Source organism: Trachemys scripta, chromosome 11 (genome assembly GCF_013100865.1).
Source record: "Trachemys scripta elegans isolate TJP31775 chromosome 11, CAS_Tse_1.0, whole genome shotgun sequence".
Classification (NCBI taxonomy): Eukaryota; Metazoa; Chordata; order Testudines; family Emydidae; genus Trachemys; species Trachemys scripta.
The window spans coordinates 9,427,939-9,440,920 of NC_048308.1; the positions used below are offsets into that span (position 1 = coordinate 9,427,939).

The 12,982-nt window shown below is 42.7% G+C and overlaps 1 protein-coding gene across 8 annotated transcripts in view; it reads left to right on the top strand.

The window, feature by feature from the left end:
• Nucleotides 1-12,982, top strand: part of SEC22A (SEC22 homolog A, vesicle trafficking protein) — a 42,947-nt gene that overhangs the window by 20,967 nt on the left and 8,998 nt on the right. For 7 of the 8 annotated variants that reach the window (XR_004647694.1, XR_004647695.1, XM_034786103.1 and 4 more), the window contains exon 6: nt 365-430. Coding sequence is in view for 6 of the 8 variants with exons in the window: in XM_034786103.1 (XP_034641994.1) it covers nt 365-430 (66 nt within the window). In the remaining 2 variants the exon portion in view is untranslated. Of the gene's footprint in view, nt 1-364; nt 431-2,922; nt 3,010-12,982 lie in introns of those variants that run through there. The other variant, XM_034786105.1, reaches the window with a different exon arrangement.

Sequence of the window (12,982 nt, forward strand, 5' to 3'; positions counted from 1 at the left end):
TGGGATTTTTAAACTAGTCTAGGGAAACCAGGTGCCCAAAGCTGCAGATGAGCCTCCCTTAAGCTCTTTTGAGAATCCCAGCATTAGGTGTCTGCTGTGCTGAATAGAAATAGTAAGCAAGGATAATTAGGATATTTTGGACCCTCCTAACTCCATTCTGTGGATCTGACCTTCCCAGAGAGAAATAAGTGATACCTTCTAATTTCTCCACTTTAGTTTTGGTACAGGAGGTCATTCTAAATTTGTATGTTGGATTATTTTTAATTAGAACTAGAAGTTATTTGTGTACACCATGCATATCTTGTGTATTTACTTTTGTTGAAATACATTGGGAAAATACTGGATTTTTATTCTCTTTTCACAGAACGAGGGTGAAGATTTCAGTTATGTCATTGCGTTTTTCCTTGGAACAGCAGCCTGCTTGTATCAGGTAAATTCTTCTTGCTGCATATTGCAATAGTCTTCAAAAGCATTATTTAGTCGTGTACAAATGTTATCAAATTTTCTTAAATATTGTGTATATTTGAATGGATTGACTTTAAGAGTTACCTCTGCTCTTATTTTGGTGGTGATGAGAGATCACAGCATGGATTCACGCCTACATGCTTGATTCTGGGCTATTGTTTTCTGGGATTGTCTTTTCCCAGTTAGTTTATCGAGATAGGGATGTGTTTGTCTCCTTCGGGAGGCTGATATTAGGATTGCTGTATGATTCAGCATAATAGAATCATAAAAGTTAAAGATGAAACTGACATTTTAGGTCCCTTTTTTCCATCTTCCTGGGCAAATACAGATTTTGTTCCTACAGTGTTATTCCCAGGTTAGCTTGTAAATGTCACAAGGGATAGAGAATCGTTCACTTCTCCAAAATGACTATTACGCAGGCTAATACGTCTCACCATCTGGAAGTTTTCCCTGATATGCAGTCTTCCTTTTCCTCTCCTCAGTGTTATCTCACTATTCCTCGTTATACAGTCTTTCTATCCCACTGAGTAATTCTTCTCCTTCTTTCATATTTGTGCTCTTAATAGATAGTTAAATTTTTAGCAAATCCCTCTTCTCTCTTAGTTGTTGCTTAGCCAAACTATACATAATTAGCTCTCTGTCGTTCCATATAAGTCAATTGTCACAGTCCCTTCATAAGCATTATGGCTGTTCACTGAATTCTTGCTAATTTTTGCTTATCTGTCTGGTATTGATGAGCCCAAAACTAAACGCACTATTTCAAGTGTGGTCATTTTTGAGACTATCACCTCACTGCTTCATAACATAATGTGTGTTCAGTCAGAAATCTCACTTCCTCTTTTGCTGCTATATCACATTGCTTACTTGTACATAATTGCTGTCAACTACAATCCCTTCCATAAGTGTCTTTCAGCAGTACTGAAATCCATTGTCTTGCATTTTTCCAGTTTACATCTTTTGTATCTTCTGATAATATTTCTAACCCCACTAGGTCCAGTTGCATTGTTATCTATTCTCAGTGACTGTATTTCCTCTCAGATTAGCAACCATTCTGAAGTTCATAACATATTGGCCACCTCCTCTCGAAGATTATTAGTAAAAATGTTAAATAAGATCACAGCTAATGCCACACAGAAGAACACCCCAACTTGATACATTATCATGTATCTTTACCCTTTGTTTGCAGTCCTCCAGCCACTTTGCACTTCATATGATAATGCTCTTGTTCTACTATGTGATGATCTTCACTCAGAAATTTAATCTCACTAGATTATTGGGATTTTTCCCCATACAGTGTGTCTCCCCAATCCATACAACGTATCCATCTTTCATGTATTGCTGTTTATTAATTTACAAGAAAACGGTTACAGTCAAGTTGTACTGGCCAAAAATTGGACCTAAATGGAATAGGAATTTAGTGCTAAATGTTAAACTAATAGTGAGGTATTTACAGAACTCCATTGATATTTGTCTTCCACCACATTTCAGGAATACCCGTTATGTCAAGGTCCTTTTCCATTGCCTGGTATTTTAATTTACCTAGTTTTGCTCTTCAAGAGTCTTGCATTGATATAGTACCTTGACATTTATAGTTTCTATTTTTGGCAAGGTAACTATTATTCTTGGTCTGGCACCAGTCTAACTGGCCCAGAACTTACTTCTGTGATCTCAACCTGTCACTTGTCTAGGTCAGCTGTAGTTTCTGTCCTTTCTTTTACAGGACACAGCCTTTGTATAGTAACTCCTCACTCAACATTGTCGTTTATATTCCTGAAAAATGCTACTTTAAGCGAAACTATGTTAAGTGAATCCAATTTCCCCATAAGAATTAATGTAAATAAGGGGGATTAGGTTCCAGGGAAATGTTTTTTTGCTAGACAAAAGATTAATACACACACACACACACACACACACACACACACACACAGTATAAGTTTTAAACAAACAATTTAATACTGTACACAGCAATGATGATTGTGAAGCTTGGTGGAGGTGGTGAAGTCAGAGGGTGGGATATTTCCCAGGGAATGCCGTACTGCTAAATTATCTAGCACTTGACTGAGCCCTCAAGAGTTAACACATTGTTGTTAATGTAGCCTCACACTCTATAAGGCAGCACGAATGGAGGGAGGGGAGACAGCATGGCAGAGAGAGAGAGACACCGTGTGTGTGTGAGAGAGAGAGAGATGCACATTGCCCCTTTTTAAGTAGATAAACAAGCTGAGACAGCAGCTGCTGCCAGCAAGCTCCCTCTGTCCTGAGGCCTGTTGTGTCCCCCCGCTCTGTGGAGATGGGGTAAAGGAGCGAGGGGAGGGTGTCATAAATATAGAGAGAAGAATAGCATAAAATCCCTCCTTGACAGCTGTACTCAATTGCTTTACCTGTAAGGGATTAAACAGTTCAAATAACCTGGTTGGCACCTGACCAGAAGGACCAATGTTCTCTTTTGTTGTTCAGTCTCCGGATGGAGGGAGAAGCCAAACAGGTATATCATCTCCTGAAAATATACCTGGAATAATCCATCTAAAACCACAGAAATTGTAAGTAGGGCAGGGGTTCTCAGACTTCTGTACTGGTGACCCCTTTCACACAACAAGCCTCAGAGTGCGACCCCCCCCTTATACATTAAAAACGCTTTAAAAAATATATTTAACACCATTGTTAATGCTGGAGGCCAAGCGGGGTTTGGGGTGGAGGCTGACAACTCGCGACCCCCATATAATAACCTTGCGACCCCTTGAGGGGTCCCGACCCCCAGTTTGAGAACCCCTGAAGTAGGGCAAGGAAATGCATTCAGTTATCTTTTGGTTTGGCTTGTGAATTTTCCTATTCTACGGGAATAAAACTCCCTCTGTTTTTGTAACTGTGAAGCTGAGCCCAGAGGGGAATCCTCTGTGTTTTAAATCTTTTTATTACCCTGGGTAAAGTTTCCTTCCATCCTGATTTTGCAGGTGTGATTCTTTGACTTTTTTCTTTATAATAAAGTTCTTCTTTTAAGAACTTGATTGATTTCAGTGTCCTGAAGACAAAGGGTCTGGTCTGTGCTCACACTGCTAAGGCAGTTAGTTGGTATATTATTCTCAAGCCTCCCAGGAAAGGGGGTTAAGGGGTTCGGGGGGATACTTTGGGGGAATAGGGATTCCAAGTGACCCTTCCCTGAATTTTTGTGTAAATCACTTGGTGGTGGCAGCAATACCATCCAAGGACAAGGAAAGGAATTTGTGCCTTGGGGAAGTTTTAACCTAAACTGGTAGAATATAAGCTATGGGAGTCTTTCATGCGGTCCCCACATCTGTACCCCAGAGTTCAGAATAGGGGGGAACCTTGACATTAGCACCCCTCTTCTCCCCCTCCCCACCCCCTACACAGCAAGCAGGAGGCTCCCGGGAGCAGCTCCAAGGCAGAGGGCAGGAGCAGCACATGGCAGTGGGGGGAGGGACAGCTGAACTGCCTGGCAATTGATAGCTTGCTGGGCGGCTGCCACAGAGGGAACTTAGGGGAGCTGATAGGGGGGTTGCTGGTCCACCCTGGTTCCAAGCCCCCACCAGCTAGCTCCAACGGGCTGCTCTTCCTGCAAGCAGTGGACAAAGCAGGCAGCTGCCAAACAACGTTATAAGGGAGCATTGCGCAACTTTAAACAAGCATGTTTTCTAATTGATCAGCAACATAACAACGTTAACTGGGACGACGTTAAGTGAGGGAGTTGCTGTATTAGTGACATCTCTCTAGCAGATGTCTTTTTACAACTTGAGTGCTCTTCTGCACCTGTTGATTTTTCGTCAGTCCCTACCTTAAATAATCTCCCCACAAACATTATTTTCTATGCCAGCAGTCTAGTTTCATTTTGGATAAGGTGGAGCCGATCCCTTCTGTAGAGGGTGCCCTTCCCGCACATAAATTTCCCAATACCTCAAAAATTGAACCCCCTCTTCTTTACATAATCTCTCATCTGTGCATTGCAACAGTGGAGTCCCACCCCCGCCCCCAGCATACTTGCTGACCCTCTGCATGATGGAACTGGAAACGTTGCAGAGAAAGTGACCCCAGAAGCTCTGGATGTATAAACCTTTTCCTAGTATTCTAAATTTAATTTCCAAGACTTCTCTCCTATAGCCATCTGTGTCATTATTACCAAAATGCAGTTAGCCCTCTTTGCTCCCCGAATCAAGTGTCAACGACATGGCATGTTTAAGACTGTCCTGGCATGGAAGTTATTTCTAAGTCTAGATCGGGGTCTGAAACTCGTGGCCGGCCTGCGGAGTTATTTGCTGCGGCCTGCCAAGCTCCCTGCCCCCCCCCGGAGTAATTGCCTGCGGCTGCCAAGCTCCCCTCACCCACCGCCCCCACGGCGTGCTGTGTTCCCCACTCCTCTGCCTACCTGCAGGCGCTTCCCACCACTGAACAGCTGTTGGGCGGCGCTTAGCGCTTTCCAGGAGGGTGGGGGGAGGAGCAGGGAGCCGTGCTCTCAGGAGAGGAGGCAGAGAAGAGGCAGAACAGGGGCGGGGATTTGGGGAAGGAGTTGGAATAGGGGCAGGGAGGGGGCGGAGTTGGGGTGGGGACTTTGGGGAAGGGGTTGGAATGGAGGCGGGGAAGGAGTGGGAAGGGGCGGGGCCTCATGGAAGGGGTGGAGTGGCGGGGCTTTTGTATCTTTTTCATATAAAGTGTCAGTGATGCGGCCCTCGGGTTAATGTACTAGTCCCCATGTGGCCCTCATGGTGATTTGAGTTTGAGATCCCTAGTCTAGATCTTGCATGAAAGTGCATTGCATTGCTGTTCAGCCATAGGACTGGCCTAATGTTTTACATTTTGTTCAGTTAATACTTCAGAAAAAAATGAAGTTTATTAATTTACAAGAAAATGGTTACAGTTAAGTTGTACAGGACAAAAATTGGACCTAAAGGGAATAGAAATTTTTAGTCCAACATGTTAAATTAATCACTGTGCTGCCAGAAAGATTATACTTTACTTTACTAACTATTGCTTAGCAAAGAATAAACGCAGTGTGGTTCTGTGTCTGTGTCCAGTTTGAGTTTGAAATGCAGTTGCTCCCTTTAGATCTAGAATTCTAGTTATGTAATCCTAAATACCAAGAGTCCAAGTAGAATTCAGCCACACACAACAAAATTCTTCAGAGCCTGGTAATAGGTATCATTGACTGGCAAACCAAGACTCAAAATAATAATATACATGATGTATCAAACTTAAAAACAAAATGCAGTAGCTAGAAGTAGTTTTTAGCAGATGAAGGGAAAAAACAAGGCCCTAAAACAACTTCAGAATCAGCTGTTTCAGCCTTAGTATGAAGGGTTCCTCCCTGGCAATCCTTACCAGATGTTCTCTAAAATCTCCCACTCCTCAAGCAGGTGTGATTAGCATTTCTGTTCGTTCTTTAAATGCAAATCCAATAATGTAAAACTCTCATATATAGTTTGGTCAAGAAGTATCCGTGAACGACTTGCATATTAATTCTGATTTTGAGGCACATTTGACATTGTATATGTCTAGCCTCAGATATGCATTTCCAAGAAAAAATGTCTATTTTTCATTTTTCTGAATCCAGTTTGCTCATGAATCTAAGATTTGGCTCTGATTTCCCAGCTCCAGCCAGACTAAACAAATCGTTAGTTTGGCCTGGTCCACACTAACCCCCCACTTCGAACTAAGATACGCAACTTCAGCTACGTGAATAACGTAGCTGAAGTCGAAGTACCTTAGTTCGAACTTACCACGGGTCCAGACGCGGCAGGCGGGCTCCCCCGTCAATGCCGCGTACTCCTCTCGCTGAGCAGGAGTACCGGCGTTGACGGTGAGCACTTCCGGGATCGATCCCAGAAGATCGATTGCTTACCGCCGGACCCGGAGGTAAGAATAGACCTACCCCTTGTCCCTCGTCCCTCAATGCTGCAACTTTGTTGGAACAGGTAGCACTGTAATATTTTTCAGAATGAAAAGTAACTGAGGGGTTAGGGAATCAATAATACAGCCAAGAAAACCAAAAGTTTCTATCCCAATAATGGAAAATTAAACCTAGTGTCTGAAATGTTATCTGGTCTGCTTTGCATTATTCTGGCTCGCTCCACAATCTTGTAGCATTCTTTGAAGTCTCAGTTTCCCCCAACTACAAGTCTCAAGAACTGACCTCAAGCCATTTCTTAATAGGTATAAAAGCTTTCTTTCTCTGAAGTAACATAGGGAAGCCTTCTACACAAAAGCACATTCTGTAATTGCTATGCAAAACAGTTCCCTTAAAACAAACCAACACACGAATTTCATTACATTGCATGTTAGAGTGACATGTTAAAATCACAGTGCCTTGGCCTTTTGACTGTTGTTGTTTTGTAAGGGGCAATTTTCTCCCCATCTCAAAGTAGGAAAGGGATTGCTGAAAAATTCAGCTCTGCACATACAGCAAGGCAACGAAACTTGAGTAAAAGCCTCCAAGTTTATGGAGCCTTGATCAAAAAGCACACTTACATTATTAAATATAGTTACTACATTTGTCATCCTATTTTTAAACCCTTTGTTTTCCTTGATCATTTGAGAGAAGCACATCCTGATGGCTCACTCTGTTCTTTGAAGCTGTCACACTCCGCTCTTCAGATTTTATTACATGGCGAAGTGATTTCATGAAATGAGCTAGATTCTAATTGCTGATTTACTGGTACATGTTAATTGTCCTTTAAATATAACTTTTAGAACCCTCCCCCAAAACAGACATTAGGTCCTGTACTTGAAGATACGCCACATGTTCAGAGGAAGCCAAGCTGTTCTCTTGATACTAGTTTTACTTTGGAGTATTTTTGTTCTGTTTCATAGGGAGGATAAACAAAGGTCTTAATAAAGGGGCCCAGACACTATGGTGATGGGCACTATAAGGCGTGGTCTACGCTGGGGGAGGGAGATCGAGCTAAATTATGCAACTTCAGCTACGTGAACAACGTAGCTGAAGTCGACGAACTTAGATCTACTCACCGCGGAGTCTTCACTGCGATGAGTCGACTGCTGCCGCTCCCCCGTCGACTCTACCTGTGTCTCTCGTGGCGATGGAATACAGAAGTCAACGGGAGAGCGCTCGGGGGTCAACTTATTGTGTCTAGACTAGACACAATAAATCGACCCTCGCTGGATCGATCACTGCCCGCCAATCCAGGGGGTAGTATAGACATATCCTAAGATGGATATTTTACTAACTTGATGCTCTAACAGAATAAAAAATAACCCAGTAAATTGTATTATCCAGAAGCAATCACACAATTCCTGACTTTCCTTGTAGAAACTTAAAAAATAAACACTACCACTATCTGTCAGTATCGTAATGCTGATGTTTCAGTTTTTACCCAGGGCTTTGTTGCAAGGATAGGTTCCTGGGTTAGTGTTTGTTGCATACCTCATTTTCGCTGGTATTCACTATGTTAGACATCCAATCACCACCACCCTCCTTGGTGAAAACTGGAACAGGAGACTAACAAATGAGGTAGAATCAGAAGAGGCTAAAATAGTGTCAAAGTTAGACTCAGGACTCACAGTTTGTCAGAGCGATGCCCGATGCAACACACAAAAGGAGCCCACAGGCGACTGACTCAGTCACCCTTGCTTTCACACCAAGGATTTTACCCAAGGTGCGGTGCGCCTGCGATTGTACAGATTTCGCTCACTCAGACCGCGGGGACAGGAACCCTTTGGTCGGCCGATCCCCGGACGGAGATGGCACCCAGACTCAAACACTCCACAGGACAGTCCTCAGTCCGGACAAAACACAGAAATAATTACCTGACCAGATTCCTGATGTCCGATCCCGGGATCCCTACCAGAACAGAGTGGGAACCAACAGGTTCGAGGGCGTAGACTTCACTGTGGTAGTGCTCGGGCCAGGTGCCGACTGCCACGGTCATCCTACAAAAATGGTCAGGAATCACACGGCCCCAGTGAAGATGGGTGCCATCTCAGTGGGACCTCCAAATTGTCAAAGTTAGACTCAGGACTCTCAGTTTGTCAGACCACTCTGTTTTATTAGCACAGCGCTCTGCTAATAACGCCCAGATAATGTGAGCACCATCCAAGACCCACACTACCTTATTTTATACAGATAAAAAGGGCGTGAACTTAACAAGAGGACAAAGAAAGCAAAACTGACAAATTTACCCGAGGCTAGACATACATATTCAATTTTCTTACTAACTTCTACAGATCTCCGGCTGATGTTCCACCATTAGCTTAAGCTGACTCATTGTTTATGCCTTAATGTTCCTTTTCCTGACACTTGTATTTCAGCATTCCTTATTTCTGCTTAAAGGTACATACAGCATTTCTTTAATCCGTTCTATTTTTACAATATAATTCATTCTACTTTCACAATAGGGAAAGAACAAATTAAAAATTACTTCGACATATTAGATGTCTTCAAGTCACCAGGGCCTGATGAAATGCATCCTAGAATACTCAAGGAGCTGACTAAGGAGATATCTGAGCCATTAGCAATTATCTTTGAGAAGTCATGGAAGATGGGAGAGATTCCAGAAGACTGGAAAAGGGCAAATATAGTGCCCATCTATAAAAAGGGAAATCAGGATAGCCCAGGAAATTACAGACCAATCAGCTTAACTTCTGTACCTGGAAAGATGATGGAGCAAATAATTAAGCAATCCGTTTGCAAATATCTAGAAGATGATAAGTGACAGTCAGCATGGATTTGTCAAAAACAATTCGTGTCAAACCAACCTGATAGCATTCTTTGACAGGGTAAGAAGCCTTGTGGATGGGGGGAAACAGTAGACGTGGTATATCTTGACTTTAGTAAAGCTTTTGATACTGTCTTGCATGACCTTCTCATAAACAAACTAGGGAAATGCAACCTAGATAGAGCTGCTATAAGGTGGCTGCAAAACTGGTTGGAAAACCATTCCCAGAGCGTAGTTATCAGTTATCAGGCTGGAAGGGCATAAAGAGCGAGATCCTGCAGGGATCAGTTCTGGGTCCAGTTCTGTTCAATATCTTCATCAGTGATTTAGATAATGGCATACAGAGTACACTCATAAAGTTTGCGGACGATACCAAGCTGGGAGTGGTTGCAAGTGCTTTGGAGGATAGGATTAAAATTCAAAATGATCTGGACAAACTGGAGAAATGGTCTTAAGTAAATAGGATGAAATTCAATAAGGACAAATGTAAAGTACTCCACTTAGGAAGGAACAATCAGTTGCACACATACAAAATGGCAAATGACTGCCTAGGAGTGAGTACTGCGGAAAGGGATCTGTGCGTCCTAGTGGACCACAACCTAAATATGAGTCAACAGTGTAACACTGTTGCACAAAAAGCAAACATCATTCTGGGATCTACTAGTAGGAGTGTTGTAAGCAAGACACGAGAAGTAATTCTTCTGTTCTACTCTGCTCTGAGTAGGCCTCAACTGGAGTATTGAGTCCAGTTCTGGGTGCCACATTTCAGGAAGGATGTGGACAAATTGGAAAGAATCCAGAGACGCGCAACAAAAATTATTAAAGGTCTAGAAAACATGACCTGTGAGGGAAGATTGAAAAAATTGGGTTTGTTTAGTCCGGGAAAGAGAAGACTGAGAGGGGACATAACAGTTTTCAAGTATGTAAAAGGTTGTTACAAGGAGGAGGAAGAAAAATTGTTTTTCTTAACCTCTGAGGATAGGACAAGAAGCAATGGGCTTAAATTGCAGCAAGGGAGGTTTAGGTTGGACATTAGGAACTTCCTAACGGTCTGGGTGGTTAAGCACTGGAATAAATTGCCTAGGGAGGTTGTGGAATCTCCATCATTGGAGATTTTTAAGAGTAGGTTAGACAAACACCTGTCTGGAATCAAGTATCAGGGGGTAGCCGTGTTAGTCTGTATCTACAAAAACAACAACTTCTGTAACTTTCACTCTATGCATCCGAAGAAGTGAGGTTTTTACTCACGAAAGCTTATGCCAAATAAATCTGTTAGTCTTTAAGGTGCCACCAGACTCCTTGTTGTACCTGTCTGAAATGGTATAGATAATTAGTCCTGCCACGAGTGTAGGGGACTGGACTAGATGACCTCTCGAGGTCCCTTCCAGTTCTGTGATTTTATGAAAATCAGTAGAAATAAGTGTGCGGTTTAGTTGTAGCCATGTCGGTCCCAGGATATTAGAGAGACAAGGTGGGTGAGGTAATATCTTTTTTTGGACCAACTTCTATTGGTGAGAGAGACAAGACCAGAAGAGGGTGGTTCAGGAAAGATTTATTTCAGGTTGGGGTCCCCACAGAGTATGGGTTATAGTTGTTTGATACCCCACGTAGATTCCAGTGTTGGGGGATGGTGACAACTATGGGTGTGCGGTTGGAGGGGATTTATTTCTGTTCTTCAAACAACCCCCCACCCTTTCCAAGCTCATCATCAAAAGCAAGCTCCCCACAGACCAGGACACCATCTCAAAGCCACACCAGGCTCTGCCAGAACAACATATGCAAAATCTGCAGACATATTTCCACTGCTACAATGATCAACACACCTTTCAAGATCCATGGGTTCTACGCATGCCTATCACAACGTGTGGTGTACCTCATCCAGTGCACTTAAATGCCCCAATAACAATTGTGTGGGTGAAACCAGAAAATCATTACACTTTTGAATAAACTCATACAGGAAGATGATAAAAGACAAAAACACTGTATCACCTGTGAGTGAACACATTTCACAAAGCGATCACTCTGTATCTGACCTGTGAGTCCTCATCCTCAAAGAAAACCCACACAACACTTTCAAAAGACGAGCCTGGGAGTTTAAATTCATAACTTTGCTAGACACTAAAATCATGGTCTTAATAAAGACACGGGATTTATGGCTTATTACAACAATCTGTAACCCACTAACCCCCATTTTTGTCCTATAATTACAGGGGTGTTCGTGGGCCACTTCACCATGAATGGTCCCTTAGAATATGTGCTAACTATTTATGCTAAACTATCTGTTTGACCTTGTATTTAGCTGTGACACTCTGAGTTCCTTTCCCAGACCCGAGTAAGAGATCTGTATAGCTCGAAAGCTTGTCTCTCTCACCAACGGAAGTTGGTCCAATAAAAGCTATTACCTCACCCACCTTGTCGCTCTAGAAATAAAAGTGCATATGACAAGTCTTTTTTTGTACCAGATGAGAGAAATGCAAAAAGTAAACAAGTAGCATAAAGATTTAAAAAAAAAAAAAACAATTCTTTCCAAAAAAGAATATTTTCTAGGGATTCTTTCTAAAGAAAAGCCTCTTAAATCAGCATCCACCTTGACCACTGGATCCATGGCTTGATATTGAGCTAAAGTCCTCAATCAAATGAGTTTGGTGGTATGAACTCAATGGATTTTTATACTAGACTGTATCTTAATAGCATCTTGATTTTCACCAGCGCTGGCCCTGTTTGGGGAGAAGTCTCTTGTACTGTTCCTTTTGCAGGATCCCTTGGTATTTTCTGCTTTTGCTTGCTTGCTTTCACTCCTGAAAACTTCCCCCCCTCCTCCCAACATGATTCCCTACTTTGAAGTGACTTTGGTTTATTTTAGCACAGCTGTCTGCTGTCTGTTTTCTGTGGATCCTTGATGTGCCATAGCATCCTCTGCCCTGCTGCTTTAAATAGCAGCCATGCAGAAGATTCAAGGGAGCATCAAAGATCAGAAGGCATTGGTCAGCATGCAGCTGAGGTGAGAACAAAGCAGTCTCTTAGGAGACGGAGTGGGCACAAATGGAGAACAAGAAGAGGAGTAGATGTGGGAGCTAAAGTCAGGAAATGGAGCAGTGAGTTGTGGAAGTGGGAGAGGAGGAAAGCATTTGTGAAAACGATGTAATTTTAGCAGACCTGAGATTTGCAGGTGTAATGGAATAAAGGATTCGGACTTTGAAGAATGTTTTGTAAAGAAGAGAAACTTGGGATGAATTGAGGTTGTCCCCTTAAGCCTTCTCTCTGAGGTGCTCTTCCCTCTACTCTTTCCCCTCCTCCTACTGACTTACATTTGTGAAGCCAGAATGCAAATATGCATTTGAATCTCCACAGTAATCCTACCACCTTTTAAGGATTAGGGTGTGTACAAAGGGAAACTGCATGTGCTGGATAAAGTAGAGCATGGGGGCAATTTATAGCTCCCTGATTTTCAGGCTCCCATCCCATTGCAGGTTAAGCAGCCTGAGATCTGTTCTAACTTGTGCCAGCTGGCAATAGCTTGGGTGTCTCCCACTCCCTATGCTAGTGACTACAAGGAGTGAGACCAAGGGGACAGTCTACCAGTTTCACACCTGTATTAACTCCCCCGTGCTGAGGGATTCAATCCAGCCGGGGATTTAAGGATTCTTCTGTTTCTTGTGCATTGCCTGAGTGGCATAGACAAGCCAAAACATTTGTTTCCATTGCCACTTTCATTATTGATAATGAGCAAATATGATGACGAAATCTTCCTTGAAGAGCAAATTTTGCTTCCATTATTCAACTTCTTCTGATGCTGAGCACTGGTCACTCCAGAATGCCCACTTAAGTTAGTACCACAT